A 16401-nucleotide genomic window follows, 5' to 3' on the forward strand; every position below is an offset into this window, starting at 1 on the left:
AAAAGGAGGAATCGCAGAGGGATGATGCATGATAAGAGCAGTGGTAGGTGGTTGAGGAGGGAGTAACCTAATTGTTCCTGTAAGATACTAGTGGCTGTAAATTGTACTGATCTTTGTTTGTCTTGCTCACTGGGGTATGCACAAGCAGCTACTCTTTAAATGAGTATCGGCGCTAGTGTATCCCTATTGGAGGCACTAGGTGAGGGTTGAGGCTCTTTGGCTGAGAAGTGCAGAGATGAATGAGGAAGCTAGCGCTGCTACTTACTTTCCTGTCGACAAAGAACTTCATGTGCCAAGGCTGGCAATCTTTTATGGAAGTGTACTTCACTTATAAGTGCTTTGTTTTTTACGAGCTGATTAAGAAGATAAGGGAAGTTTAATATGTTTACAAAATATTTGTAAACTTTAACCTAGTGCGACATGGGGAAAAAATTGCAAAGAATCTAACCGCTGAGATAGTTCAGTTCTTATTTTTTATTCAAAGTTTTTGCGCAAAAACCACGAGTACACTGAATTCGTTATAGTTCAGTTCTGAAATTATGTTTACACTTAAAGTTTTCATTTTCAGCCTCTAATGTTTTCTTATCCTCTGTCTCAACTCTGTTCAGCCCTGCAGTTCAGGCAGAGTTCCCCAAATTCCTCAGGAATTGTACTTATAAGCACATTGTGCCTTGTTTTATTAGACTTTTTGTCTCCTGGGCAGACAAAAATAACATTGGTTAGTGCCACTCGAGGCATGTCAGACAATGCACTGTCTATAGCTATGTACATACAAACACATGTAGGGGTTATAAATTACAGAGAGGTACCTGCTGAATTTTAGATATCATAAATTAATTTGTCACGTGTTTGATTATGTCATGTTTTCTGTGCAGTATCCATCTCCTCAGGAGTTACACCAGCATTCAGACCCTGAGAGTTGTTTCCATCAACTTGCAGAGAAACGTTCTTCCTAAATGTGGAATTTCCTCCCCCATTTAAAAACTTTGGCCTGAGACCCAGGACAGGCAAGACAGAGGGTATACTGCAGATAGCAAAAATGTGGTTTTAAAGTCATAACATCTTGTGATCTACAGTATAATCTTGTGATTGCCAATCTTGACACTCACATTTAGCCCTCGAAGGGTTCAGTATAGAGGTTAAAGCTGTGACATTTTTAGGTATAGAAAAGTTATTTTAGGTCACTTTTAGAAGTCTTTGAACCATGATTTTGGGCTGTTCCGGGGGACCGGATGGTTCCTGGTACAATGTCAACAGCTCTCAGGGGCTCTCTAAGTTACATCAGCCTGTCCCTAGCCTACGGTTGTCTTCTTCAGTACCTGTTTGTGCTGCTCCAACCCCTTTACCTGATGTAAAAGGGCTGGAGCGAGGGTGAGAATCTTATGTATTGTAACGTAGGTATCTGACTCAATTTACAGGCAGAGGGATATGAAAAATAGTCTTTAAAAAAATCTCTGAAATTTAAAATACTTTTTCTTCAACACATGTGTCATAACTATAAAGGGAAGGGTAACAGCTCTCCTGTGTACAGTACTATAAGATCCCTCCTGGCCAGAGACTCCAAAATCCTTTTACCTGTAAAGGGTTAAGAAGCTCAGGTAACCTGGCTGACACCTGACCCAAAGGACCAATAAGGGGACAAGATACTTTCAAATCTTGGGGGGGGTGGGGTGGGAGGCTTTTGTTTGTGCTCTTTGTTTTGGAAGTTGTTCGCTCTTGGGACTGAGAGGGACCAGACATCAATCCAGGTTCTCCAAATCTTTCTGAACAAGTCTCTCATATTTCAAACTTGTAAGTAAACAGCCAGGCAAGGCGTGTTAGTTTATCTTTGTTTTCTCAACTTGTAAATGTACCTTTTGCTAGAGTGTTTATCTCTGTTTGCTGTACTTTGAACCTAAGGCTAGAGGGGGGTCCTCTGAGCTCTTTAAGTTTGATTACCCTGTAAAGTTATTTTTCCATCCTGATTTTACAGAGAGGATTTTTCCCTTTTTCTTTAATTAAAAGCCTTCTTTTTAAGAACCTGATTGATTTTTTCCTTGTTTTTAGATCCAAGGGGGTTGGATCTTGATACACCAGGAGTTGGTGGGAGGAAGGAGGGGGGATGGTTAATTTCTCCTTGTTTTAAGATCAAAGGGGTTTGGATCTTGATCCACCAGGAGTTGATGGGAGAAAGGAGGGGGATCGTTAATTTCTCCTTGTTTTAAGATCCAAGGGGTTTGGATCTGTATTCACCAGGGAATTGGTGGAGAGTCTCTCAAGGCTACCCAGGGAAGGGAATTATTTTTGGGAATGGTGGCAGCGGACCAGATCTAAGCTGGTAGTTAAGCTTAGAAGTTTTCATGCAGGCCCCCGCATTTGTACCCTAAAGTTCAAAGTGGGGAAGCAGCCTTGACAACATGTGACACGTACACAAAACATGAAGGTTTGATGTGGTATCAAGTTTTTATTGGCACTTACATGGGATGATGTGCATTACTTATAAGTGGCATGGCCATCCGAAGATCAAACTGATAAATCCTTTATACCACACCCCTCATGTATTTGATATATATATATGTATGTGTGTGTGTATTTATATTGCTTGATGAATGGTAGCAATTTCAGGGTTTGGAATGGGTCACTTGCGGGGCTATATACAAATAATTCAACTTGTAGAAACTCTAGCCAATCACACCACTGTATCCAGCTCCCAAAAAGAGTTTCCTTCTGTAAACCTGGGTATGTCTATCCTTAGATCTCTGTTCACTGTTCCTCAGTCCTGCCTGTTCCCTGAACCTCACCTGGTAAACTTACAGCAAACAGCTAAGATCCAGTTTACATTACAAACTGGAACTATACTATAACCAGTACAGGAGACAATGGTGTTAATACATGGTTGCACAAGCCTATATGGTGGTTTGAAATTAGAACATGTGACTTCTGATCTTCTAATGTAGTGAGCACTTCACTAGACCCTTTTGTCTGCTAGTGTATCTAAATTATTATTTAGAGTGACAGATGAAGTTAGAGGTGCTGAACTGAATTGTTGGGACAAAGAAAGCAGTGGTTTGCATATGCAAGCAAAGTAAACTATTATTGAGTAATGCAAGGTCTTTTTTATCTGTAGCTTTTAAAGGTAACTTGCAGTACTAAGGTCCTTCCACCCGGAGAATATTTTACCTTCATCTAAACTGTGTATGGTGCCCCTCCTTGCTACACTGATGGGAGTCATGTAAATGCTAACAACATATAAAATGAATGGTATGGGCCAAATTCTGCCCTGGGATAGCTTGCACAACTCCCTTTGAGTACACAGTGGCCACTGATTTCAAAGACCGAATTTGGTCTTTACTGTATCCTTCTGTAACATGGAGATTTTTTGGTATCGTGCCCCTCTTGACTATTTTCTAATCTGAAACCAGACCAGTTCTACATAAGACTGAGCCTTTGATTTTTCAAAGTGAAGGCTGGAGAGAGAGAGAAGCTGGAAAATCCATATCTTCTTGTATACATATACTCAGATACTTGCACTTACTAGTTCATTTGGACATACATAATTTGATTCCCTGTGCATTCTGTTTTTAAAATTCTTTTGATCAAAAATACATTAATTAGATAGTCCCCAGTTTACTCATCTTATTTTGGTCCCAGACATAGCTCACACTTACACAATTTTGCACCCTGGCTTTGATATGCATGTCTAGACAGTGATTGTTAAGTTTCTGTGGATACACAAATCCCAATAGTATTCAACCATCAAGTGTGAGAGACTTATTCTACAATATTTCAGGCAGCAGAATAAACTACTGTTGTTTTAATTACTATCCAGCCAAATATAAACCAATTACAGTGCAAATCATCGCACCATCACTTTTGAGTGTCAGTTGAAATTTAAAAATTTAGCGTTCACTAATGATTCTGTTATATTAGCTAAGAAAAATCATAATATTTGCAACACAGTGGCAGTTGGGAACAGTTGGCAACTGTTTTGGGTATTCTGTGTATTTTTTTTCTCTTTGCTTTTACATTTTAATTGAATAATGGTTTGTGCTCCAAATGCAAATATGCCTTCAATCTGTAGCTCCCCATTATTTGTAATATGGCCTCTGGCATGTGTCTCCAACAATAAGCGGTAGCCCAAGCCCCTTAAACTGGGTGTGAAATAATGATGCAAAAGCATGTTTGCCATTGGTTTCCCTGTAATTATTGATCCAGCATCATGTGACCTATGGGTGCTCTGCAGACACCACTGTCTCCACAGATCACAGATTGGGAATCACTTTTGCAGTTGGCTGATAAATGAAGGGCTGTTTGAAAAGGATAAGGACTAGTTCAAAGTGCATTATTGCCAAAGAGCTTAAGTGAGTCAAACTCCTCAGAAGTGATGTCAAATCCCATCCAGTCCTCTGCCAGACATGGTTAAGAACATAAGAACAGCCGTACTGGGTCAGACCAAAGGTCCATCCAGCCCAGTATCCTGGCTACCGACAGTGGCCAATGCCAGGTGCCCCAGAGGGAAAGAACCTAGCAGGTAATGATCAAGTGACCTCTCTCCTGCAGTCCATCACCACCCTCTGACAAACAGAGGCTAGGGACACCATTCCTTACCCATCCTGGCTAATAGCCATTAATGGACTTACCCTCCATGAATTTATCCAGTTTTCTTTTAAACCCTGTTATAGTCCTAGCCTTCACAATCTCCTCAGGCAAGGAGTTCCACAAGTTGACTGTGGGCTGTGTGAAGAAGAACTTCCTTTTATTTGTTTTAAACCTGCTGCCCACTCATTTCATTTGGTTGCCCCTAGTTCTTATATTATGGGAACAAGTAAATAACTTTTCCTTATTCACTTTCTCCACACCACTCATGATTTTATGTACCTCTGTCACATCCCCCCTTAGTCTCCTCTTTACCAATCTTTCCTCATATGGGACCCATTCCAAACCCCTAATCATTTTAGTTGTCCTTCTCTGAACCTTTTCTAATGCCAGTATATCTTTTTTGAGATGAGGGGACCACATCTGTACGTAGCATTCAAGATGTGGGCGTACCATGGATTTATATAAGGGCAATAAGGTATTCTCCGTCTTATTCTCTATCCCTTTTTGAATGATTCCTAACATCCAGTTTGCTTTTTTGACTGCCACTGCACACTGTGTGGACACCTTCAGAGAACTATCCAGTGGCCAATGCCAGGTGCCCCAGAGGGAGAGAACCTAACAGGTAATGATCAAGTGACCTCTCTCCTGCAGTCCATCACCACCCTCTGACAAACAGAGCCACTCCCATATGGATACTGCTGAGGAAAAACTTCCGGCATTGGTGCATGTGGCAAGCACACACACCTAATGTGGAATCGACATGAGCAAGCACTCGAAGAACTCCTGCTTCTGTCAGCATACGTGTGTGGATGTGGGTGTATGCCAACATAGGATCTCTAGTATAGACATAGCCTAAGTGTGGTCACACTCATCATTCTATTCCTGGTATTTTCTGATCCCAAAGGGCAAGAGTGGTCTGCGTCCCATCCTGGACCTGCGAGACCTCAACAGATATCTAATGAAGCTAAAGTTTCGCATGACCTCCCTGGCCTCCACTATCCCCTCCCTGGATCCGGGAGACTGGTAGGCTGCCCTCGACCTGAAAGACGCATACTTTCACGTAGCAACCTTCCCAGCACACAGAGACTTGCTCCATTTTACGGTTGGTTCGTCCCACTACCAGATTGCGGACCTTCCATTTGGCCTGGCACCAAGGGTGTTTACCAAGTGCATGGCAGTAGTCGTGGCCTACCTCAGGCGTCGAGGTATCCAGATTTACCTGTACCTTGACGACTAGCTGGTCAAAGACAACTCCAAGGCTCAGGTGCAACGCGATGTCACTATACTACAAGCTACGTGCTGCTTCTTGGGACTACTGGTCAACCACAAAAAGTCCATTTTAGTGCCAGTTCAAAGGATAGAGTTTATCGGGGCCGTGCCATTAGACAGGTTTCAGGCCCTGATATATCTCATTGCGGAAGTCTCCGCATTTCTCCTGACAATGGCCAGGGTGTGCCTGCGCCTGCTAGGCCACATGGCAGCTTGCACATACGTGGTCCACCATGCCAGGCTTCGTATGCGGTCCCTGCAGCAATGGCTGGCGTCAACCTGTTCCCAATCCAGGGACCACCTGGAAAAGATTGTAACCATTCCTCCGGTGGTTCTCATCTCGCTGCACTGGTGGACTGATCCCGAGAAGATCCTGGAAGGAGTCCCGTTTGATAGTGTCGCTTCATCTGTCAAGCTATGTCGGACACTTCGGACTTTGGTTGGGGGGCGCACCTCTGACATCTCCGGATCCAGGGGATGTGGACCCCAGAAGAGACAACGGTACACCTAAATGCCAAGGAGCTCAGAGTGGTCTGGCTGTCCTGCGCGGTCCTCCTGCCGCACCTGTCGGGCAAAGCGGTGAGAGTCCTGGCGGATAATACGGCCTCTACATCAACAGGCAAGGAGGAGCATGCTCGTCAGCTCTCTGCCAGAAGGCTCTGCGTCTCTGGGACTTCTGCATCGGCCACGGCATCCATCTGGAAGCTGGTCACCTCCCCGGCATCAGGAATGCCCCAGAAGATCTCCTTAGCAGGAACTTCTCCTCTCACCACGAGTGGTTGCTCCGCCTGGAGGTGACTTGCATGATCTTCCAGAGATGGGGAACTCCCCAAGTAGATCTGTTTGCCACCAGGCAAAACAGAAAGTGCCGTGGGTTTTTCTCCCGGTAGGGCCTGAGCAAGGGCTTCCTCTCTGATGTCTTCCTCCTGTCGTGGGCCAAGGGTCTAATGTACGCGTTCCCTCCGATCCCTCTGGTCAGCCGGGTCTTAGTAAAGATCAAGAGGGACAAGGCACAGGTTATCGTGATTGCCCCTGCATGACCTCGCCAGCACTGGTTCGGCACGCTCATGAACATGGCAGTGGCCCTTCCCTGGCCCCTTCCTTACTGTCTGGACCTGCTGTCACAGGATCACGGTCGGTTCCTACACCCCAACCTCGAGTCTCTACACCTCTTGGCGTGGATGCTTGGTTGAACCCATAGGAATGTACCTGCTTGGAGGAGGTTCAGCAGGTCCTCCTGGGAAGTAGGAAGCCATCCACAATACTAACTTACCTGGCCAAGTGGATGAGGTTTTCCCACTGGGTGTCGGAGTGCGGCATTTCTCCCTCGCGTTCTTCAGTGCAGTCCATCTTGGACTGCTTACTGCAGCTCGTGAACTAGGGTCTGGTGCATTCTTCCATCAGAGTGCATCTTGCAGCCATCTCCACGTCCCACCAGCCGATCCAAGGTCAGACATACTTTTCTCATGATATGACTGTCGGGTTCCTGAGGGGCCTCGAAGGGCTTTACCCGCAGGTACGGGCCTCTGTCCCATAGTAGGACCTTAACCTGGTCCTCTCCAGGCTCACCGGCCTGACTTTCAAGCCACTGGGCTCCTGCTCCCTTTCCTACTTGTCCTGGGAGGTCGCTTTCCTGGTGGCGGTGACGTCGGTGAGACGAGTCTCAGAGATTAAGGCCTTGACCTCAGAACCGCCTTACACAGTGTTTTATAGGGACACGGTCCTGCTGCGGTCCCACCCAGCCTTCCTGCCAAAACTGGTATCTTCCTTCCACATGAGCCAGGATGTATTCCTGCCAGTGTTCTGTCCCAAGCCGCACAAGACTGCTGAGGAGAGGCATCTGCACATGCTGGACGTCCGGAAGGCCTTGGCTTTTTACTTGGAGCGTACCAAGGTTTTCCGTAAATCGACCCAGCTCTTCATCTCTGTGGTGGATAGGATGAAGGGCCTTCCGGTTTCTTTGCAGAGGATTTCCAACTGGATACGAGCTAGCAAAGGTCCCACCGCTGCCAATCATCAGGGCCCATTCGACTGGAGCACAGGCGTCTTTGGTGGCTTTCCTGGCACACACCCCGATCCAGGACATCTGTCGAGCTGCGACATGGTCCTCGGTCCACACGTTCACATCTCATTATGCCGTCACTCAGCAGGCCGGAGACGACGCTGGGTTTGGCAGAGCTGTATTGCAATCTGCGTAGCCATGAACTCCTATCCACTTCCACAGGAACTGCTGGAAATCACCTAATGTGGAATGGACATGAGCAAGCACTGGAAGAAGAAAAGACAGTTACCTGTTCCATAACCGGTATTCTTCGAGATGTGTTGCTCATGTCCATTCCACGACCCGCCCTCCTTCCCCACTGTCAGAATTTCTGGCAGGAAGGGACTGAGGGTGGGGGGGAAGCTGGTGGCGCCCCTTATACCATGTCATGCGGGCACCACTCCAGAGGCGCCAGAGCTGCTCCCCTACGGATACTGCTGAGGGAAAAACTTGTGGCACCGGTGCATGTGGCGAGCACACACACCTAATGTGGAATGGACATGAGCAACACATCTCGAAGAACACCAGTTACGGAACAGGTAACTGTCTTTTCTGCTGGTATAGGAACACGACCTCCCTGAATGACATTAGCTATGTGCACAGAAGCCACCGTCTGTTGACATAGCAGCCCCTACACTGGGGTTTTTGTTGGCATACTTATATTGCTGCGGGGAAGGGAATAGCATTTTTCCCCCCTGACTGACACAGCTATATCAGTATAAATTTTAAGTGTAGACGGGGCACAAAATGCAGACATGCTGGATTAGTGCCCCAACTCTTCACCTCTCATCCTTTTGTTGGCAGTTGAAATAACAGTATCAAACAGAAAGCTCAAACTAAGTTTCATCATCAAACAGGGCCGTTCCTAAGGTTTCTTCCCATTACCTTTCAATCCTAGAACCTGGTTCCTTCAGCCTAGAGATCCACTGCAATCTCCCTTATGTCCAGAGTGGGGTTATCTTGGTAAATCAGCAACAATCAGTCATCATTCCCATGCACGGTCCCAATACGTACTGACAAGGTGGGTGGATAGGAAACTCTGCCACCTTGTTACAATTGAATTTAGCTAAATCATTGCATAACAATGTGGAGGATCTTGAATTCGGTGAACACAACAGCATTTGAGTTCCCATCTATGATTTATCTGGATAGGACGTTTTACTGGTTGTTGAAATCTGTGTTCTCATTCATGCATAGGATTTATAATGTGTATCCAACTGACAGATACATTACAAGTTTAATTGATTTGATGGGAATGCAGTTTTTATTGGACCAAAAGGGGCAATGAACTCTGAAAATCTTTAAATTCACATTGTTCTTATCCAGAATATATCCAAATTGTGTTAGGAAGCTCATGTGGAAGGGTATAGCACCCAGGACTGCCTTTTCAATTCTTATGATTTGATTGATATTGTTTTGTCTCTTTTGTAATTTCTTGCTGTAATTTTTGTTTATGTACCTGCTGTTTCATGAGATCCTCATTAAAAGAAGATTCACATCCCATGGGCTGTTTTACTTATCAACTTAAAAAAAATAGTTTGTAAGGAGTAATAAAACAGGATTTGACTGGAGCCTTCTAGGAAGACATGGTTTTAAAAGTAAAGGGCTCTGAAACAAGAAGGGATTTTAAAAGAAAAGGGTTGTTAATGTGGATTTCATTTAAATCAAGCATTTTTTATTTTAAAAAGCTATGGTCTCATGGATGTATTGGTTTTTGTGGAATGTTTGACAAAAGTACATTATTGATTGTTGTAAGAAACAAGTTAAGAGATGGTTACCAAGATAATGGCAAATTAAATTTCTACTCATGTAGTGATTAATTTCCTACTAAATCAGTAAAACATTTTTGAATAGAATGTTTTATTAGGATGAAACATGGTGGTAGAACATTTTCACCAAATATTTGTAAACTGTACATTTTACTATATTTTGATTAGTTATCAACCTGTCTTACTTGGTTAAAATAGTTCCCACTTACTATCAGAATAGTGGTTGTACCACCATCAGTAGTACTAAACACTGCTTCCAAAAAGTCTCTGGATCCTATCACTGTAATAAAACATTTGACCATTTAAATGATCCCCAACTGGTATGTCCATGTTTAATTTATTTTTAAAAGCAATTTGGGCAGAATTTTCAGTGGCTCATAGGAAACAGGTGACAATATATGACCTACAGAAGCACTCAAAATGTATATATCCTTAGAGTGGTTGTGTTTCTCTCTGTTCTTCTTTTGGTCCTCAAAGGCTTTACAGATGCATAGTTTCTGCCATTTGGGGGTATACTTAGGTTATGATTTTGCCTTGATGGTAGCTTTTGTTGGATGTGCTTTTAGGTGAATTAAGGAACTTTATACCCATGACCAGTGTGAATATTAATTGGTTCTTAATGCTCATTTCTGTTCTTAAGAGAGAACTTCGTTTTCATGAAAATTAAATTGTAAATCGACATAAAAGTTAACTTCATCACCAGTACTGAGAGCGGGCCTGAAGGTTTCATTTGCACATCTTTTGAGAGACTAGAGAGTCTTCCTTCTCATTTTTTCATATAACAAGATTTGCCTGATTCTTCTGGTGTTAAAAACAAATCTGACAACGTCCTATGTTGATTAAATAGGTAAAAGCCTTCCAAGGCTGAAATTTTTCTTAAAATTAAGTTTTCTTAAAACAGAGGGGCCATCTCATGCTATTTGTTTTAATCAGATCCTCCCACTGAAATCAGTCAAACTGATGAAGTTGTATAGTCAAGGATTACAGCTAGATTATGGTAGAAGGGAGACAGCCTCACATCTGAATACTGGTCAGACAGTACTGCTTTTGTTAGCAATTAAACTTTGCCCACAGCTTCTCACTGTATTTGGAATGTTCTTCATAAATTTCAGCATTCAAGTTGTCTAACTTGTTCTTTAAATGTAAAATGTTTCTGATTATAAGTAATTATTTCCATTTTGATTTTATTTGTCATTTGAAACTTCTGTACTTGACAAATTAGTTGTAACAGAGGAAACTAACATGCATAATAGATTTGAGATTTGGATCAAATTAAAGTTATATTGGAAGTATTGGAGAGAAATGTGAAAATACAGTTAGGTTAAATGAGTCTCTTGCCTTGTCTTCGTTTCTTCATTTAATTCCAGTTCTGTTTTTTTAAAGTTTTATTTTGAAGTTAAAATGAATTGATACCATTATCTGGGATTTGAATTGCTCTGTCTTCCCTATTACCAAGCAACAGATGCTATACAGTTCCCTTTGGAACTTGATGCATTGAAGTCAGTAGGAGGCACTCAGCATCTTGCAGCAATAGGTTAAGTAGACTTGATAATAGAGACTGGTGCTGCACACTTTAAAATCGATGGGAGAAGGATAAGACCTATGGAGACTAGAAACTTCATTTTGGAGTCTGAGGTCATGTATATGCTTGAAGTTTTGAAAGCAATTTGTAGCAGTTACATCAGCTTGTGTTTGTTATAGAATGACTGGTGGTGGTGGCAGAGAGAGAAACCACACACCCCTGTATGGTTTGATAGACCACAATGCAAACTTAATTGGAAAAACCAGTAATTAGGTTTTGGTGCCCTTTGAAATCAGTGCAGTTACTAAATGTTAGCGTAAATGTAACCATAAGAGCATAATAGAGAATTTAATTAAATCATCCAGTCTCAGTGGTTGCCCCATTCTTTTCTCCTACAGACTTGCAGCTGGGTTGTGAGGTTTTTTTCTCAGCCTTGTGGCAGAATGCACCATCCTAATGGTCTTGTATTAAAGGGGAAAAGAAAGTATGTTCTATATCAACTAGTCTTCAAACTGCTGAAATGGGGGGACAGGCATAGATCACAAATTTCAGAAGCGAGTTAAGGAATCAGAAAAGTAAAAAAAAAATCCCATTTATTTGTTTGTTTGTAGTTTTATTCATTGGTCTCAAAGGTTCAGCGAGTTCACATAAGAATCCAAGCTTCAGGATGCTTAACTGAACAGAGTCTCCAAATATTTTTGAGCTGCTTCTGGTGCTATAAAAAAATTAGATTTAAAGAATATTGTGGGTGTGAGAGAAAGGATGTATATCTTGTGGGAGGTGGTGAGGTGAGCTAATAAGTGTTTGGCTCTGAAGAAGGTTTACTTTGTGCTTCCTACTCAAGGCTGCACTGGAGTAGTCTCTCTGCCAGGTTCTGTGTTGTGAATCTTTCCCTGTGCCCTGCTCTGTTAAATTTTTTTATTTAATTATATTATTGTAGGCTCCATCCACAGCCTTAAGCCAATGCAATTAGCTCTTCCCTTTTAGCCCTCAAGGAGTTCCTTTTTTGGGGAAGCAATGTTTTGGTTCCTTACTGGGCATATGGCATGGCACCTCCGTTTCCGTGCGTTATTCATGCCGCTAGAGCATATTTTAAAAAGCCTCATGTACTGACGTATCCATTGTGTACCATGTTCTAATAAAAAAACCTAAATCTTAGGAAGAATTAGGGAGGTACTATCATTTCGGTCCTTACTAATATTTTTATCATGGCATGTGAAGAAAATTTTCTGTTTGCTTAGATTTTTAGATGTAATTCTTGTTTAAACTAGGAGATAAAGTTTCATGTAGACTGGTCTTTCAGGGTGGAATAGGTGTGTAAGTGTGTGTTGGAAAAGCAGTTTCCTGGTAACCCCTGCACAAATCTAACAATCATATAATGTTCCTCCAACTAAAACTTCACTATGGTGGCATAGGCGCCGACTCCGTGGGTGCTCCGTGGCTGGAGCACCCATGGGGAAAAATTGGTGGGTGCAAAGCACCCACCAGCAGCTCCCTGCCCCGCCCCCTGCTTTAACTCCACCTCAGACTCCTTTCCTGAGCACGCCGCTGTGTCCTGTTTCTCCCTCTCCCTCCCAGCACTTGCGCCATGAAACAGCTGTTTCGCATGGCAAACCTGAGAGGTAGAGGGGGAGGTGAGGGAACGCAGTGCACCAGGGGAGGAGGTGGGGCTGGGGTGGGGATTTGGGGAGGGGTCCAGTAGGGGCACGGAGGGGCGGAGTTAGGGTGGGGACTTTGGGGCAGGGGTGGAGTTGGGGCGGGGCCAGGGACCTGAGCACCCACCGGCTCAGAAAAAAGTTGGCGCCTGTGTATGGTGGGTGCTTCTGGGTGAGCACTATCCTATAGGCACCTATTAGCTGACCCAAAGAACATATTTTACTTCATAAAGCTTAGTAGGTATTAATTGGTGTGAAATATTGTATTGCAAAAAGGTGAGGAAGCATGAAGAGAGTAACTCAGAACTAATTTTAGAAAGCGCTTCCTGGTTTAGCCTGATTTATGTAGCATCACAGTAAACATTTTCTTTTGTAGTACCTAGAGATACAGATGTAGTAGTAGCAGCAGCAGCAACAGGTGGAAGTTCCAGTAGTATTCCGTTGTTAACGGCACATCACTGGCATTTTGCTGAAGGACCCTAGTATGTGTATTTACATTCTGTTAGCTTCCCTTTGCTGTGTAGGAAAATTGAAGTTACCAGAGCATATATCAAACACTTGAATACGTTATTTAAAAAACCCTGAATTTATTTTCTGTTGGTGTGTTTTCTGCAGTTATTCTGGAATTGAGCAGGGATTCAGTAACTAAAATACAAATTCGATTTATGATAAGAGAGGAAGCCCTCTGAAAAATCTTGGAATTTGATAACTCATCATAAAATGAAGTTCAAACAAACATACTTTGAATTGGCTTTAAGCAAATCCTGTGAAAACATGAATCTTTCAAAGTGCTTCACAAAATTGGTGGAGTTACAGTATGAATTTTGACCTACCTTTGTTAATTTTCCTTAACTGTTAACCCACCTTTCCATTTTTGCATATAAAGTAATTAGTCTGTCATGTGTTTGCATTTCAGTTGAATTTATGTTTATTTCGTTGTATTTACTGTTCACTTTGGGGTTTGTTTTTCTATCATTGCTCTTCTATGATTCGACTAAAGCTTTGATCCCACATCTTGTAGACTATTGCTTATATACACTTTTGAGTGCTTAGGTCAGCATAAACTGTTCAGTTTCTTCCTTTTATACTCATTTTTGTTTAAAAATGTGGCAATATACATTTTTATTATATTTTCAAACTAAAAATGGAAACCTTAACTATCTAATGTATTTTCTTGAAAATTGTGTACCTTTATATATATATATATCTTAAAAAAATTATTAGCTTTAAAAAAAATTTACCAGTTCTTTTTTGTTTATATAGGGGAAAATGCAGTGTTGCACTTCTGAATGAGACTGAATCTGTGTTGTCATATCTTGATAAAGAGGTAACACGCATCACATTTACTTAGACTCCATAGATTTCAATATTTATTTTTTGATATTTATAGTAGGATTTTAGTAAATGCATACAATTAAAAAAATTCAGTATTGAATGTCTTGTTAGAGATTGGTGAAAATACCTCTTGGCTTTATAAATATTATGGATTAAAGTCATTTAATACATTGTATCTTCTCTCTTTTTATTATTATAGTCAACTAAATAGTTATTGTCACCTGGACATAAAAATTTAAATATACACTTCCTTCAGATATGTTAGGTGCTTTTTTAAAAAGTAGCTTTAAAAATATTTTATAAAACGTTGAACATAAAAATGCCTTTTTTAATGGTTTTAGTTATTTTAATATTGGGCAAACACATTTTTGGTTTGAAATCAGTATGAGTTCATTTTCATAGTTGTGTACCAGCACCATTAATGGTTTGTAAGCATGTCTCTAAAAATAGTGCTTAGCTGTTACTCCAGTCAGCAGAAGTAAAGGGCACACCGGTGCTTTTTTGTGTAGGTCTTATTCAAAATTTAATGGTGTTTTGGGCTTAGTTGTAATTTGTGAAAATCTTTGAGATTAAGGGGGGAAAAAGTAAAATTCAGAAAATAGATTGCATCAGACATACATTTGGAGGATAAGTAGCTGATCATTGTACCTTTAACATTGCACATACACTCTTATGAAATGTCTTCCAAACAATTTTATTAATTATAAGAGACTCTGCGCAAGCCATTTAAACAGGGAGACAATATTAAATTTACTTAAATCTGTATTCACTAAAATGGAGATTAATATATTTTGTAGGCTTTCTATTTGCCTGTCTTGCGCCCTAAAAGGGAGCTCGGAAGGTCAGTACAAGTGAATGTGATATTGAAAGAGTAGAGTTTCTTTTTTGTATTTGTAATTTTTAAATGAAAGAAGTTTGTAGGTTTAAAGTAAAATGAAACAGTTAAATGAATTAATATTATTGCAAATATCTTTTCCTTTTTAGGATACTTTTTTTTATTCGCTGGTATATGATCCATCACTGAAAACACTTTTAGCAGACAAAGGAGAAATCAGAGTGGGACCTAGATATCAAGCAGATGTACCAGACATGCTTGCTGAAGGTGAATATTTTTTGGCCTTTGAATGTTAAAGTAAAAAAAATCAACATATCACATTATTATTTCTATTGACTTGCAAAGGTAAGATAGGCACCTTCCAAAACAGAAACATCTTGGTTCCCTATTGTGAGGAACAGAAAAACTACATTCGATATAATGGGGCACCAAAAGAGGGTTCATTGGGTAACCAATGAATGGACGTTATGACCCGGTGAGGTTTTGTGCGTCATAATATAATTAAGAAGATTTTTTTTTTAATTGACCGTTTGTTTGGTTCAGTTGGCTAGTTTCAGGTAGGCCTCACAGGAAAATGTGTCTTAAGGACACACATTATAGACCCTATAAAGCAGCAACAATACAAAAGAAAAATGTGTGCTCTCCTACAAAGGCTTTGCATGCTGAACACATGACCTCCCCTTGTTAATTATCAACTTACATCAAGATTAAGGTGTTTTTACTATTTCCTTTCTGTTTTGTAGCGGGGTTGAAATAAAAATTTCTTCCCTAGAACATCTTGAAAATCATAGGTCCTCCTACCTTCTTCATGTAGTTGGAATTTTTAAGATTTCTCTTAATCTTTTGTTACAAATAAACTTTATTTTTTGTTTTTATATGACTTTTACATATGGTATATATTTAAAGCTGATTTGTACTGTGACGGGTGTGAACTGTTTGCCATCTATTTTTAGTGCACATATATTGGCTTTGGAAATTTTCTGAACAGTCTTTGTTACTGAGTTTTATGTTCTGATTAGAGTGGTAATAAAGGAAGCAGTTTTCTTGAGGAATGGCTAAGATATAAGTATTATTTCCTCACAATCTTGGGTGGTGTTTATTTCTTAATAAGGGAAGCACTTTTATGAAATTCATACCAGTAGCACAAAGTCAATGGGAGTTCCGAGTGCACATGAAATGCAGGACTGCACCCTTAATGGAATGTTAAAGTGCTCTTTTATTCCTGTCAAGTGTGCTGCTTGTTTTGTTTGTTTTAAAAACTAGTATGGTTCAAAGTTTGTCTAATGAACTGTATAATGGAAGAATGATTTTTTTCAGTAAGAGAGGTAGACTGATTTCTTATAGATGCAATGTGGCAGATGACTGCATTATTATTCTGATTATGTTATTTATTAGCT

At 41.1% G+C, this 16401-nt stretch overlaps 1 protein-coding gene across 7 annotated transcripts in view; it reads left to right on the forward strand.

Annotated features, from left to right (window-relative positions):
• The window catches only part of MTA3 (metastasis associated 1 family member 3), a 262904-nt gene that overhangs the window by 48718 nt on the left and 197785 nt on the right, over positions 1 to 16401 (forward strand). For all 7 annotated transcript variants that reach the window (XR_010599913.1, XR_256380.5, XR_256379.5 and 4 more), the window contains exons 5-6: positions 14098 to 14161; positions 15154 to 15271. Coding sequence is in view for 4 of the 7 variants with exons in the window: in XM_065589544.1 (XP_065445616.1) it covers positions 14098 to 14161; positions 15154 to 15271 (182 nt within the window). In the remaining 3 variants the exon portion in view is untranslated. The remainder of the gene's footprint in view (positions 1 to 14097; positions 14162 to 15153; positions 15272 to 16401) is intronic.

The sequence above is a fragment of the Chrysemys picta genome, chromosome 3, assembly GCF_011386835.1.
Source record: "Chrysemys picta bellii isolate R12L10 chromosome 3, ASM1138683v2, whole genome shotgun sequence".
NCBI classification, from domain to species: domain Eukaryota; kingdom Metazoa; phylum Chordata; order Testudines; family Emydidae; genus Chrysemys; species Chrysemys picta.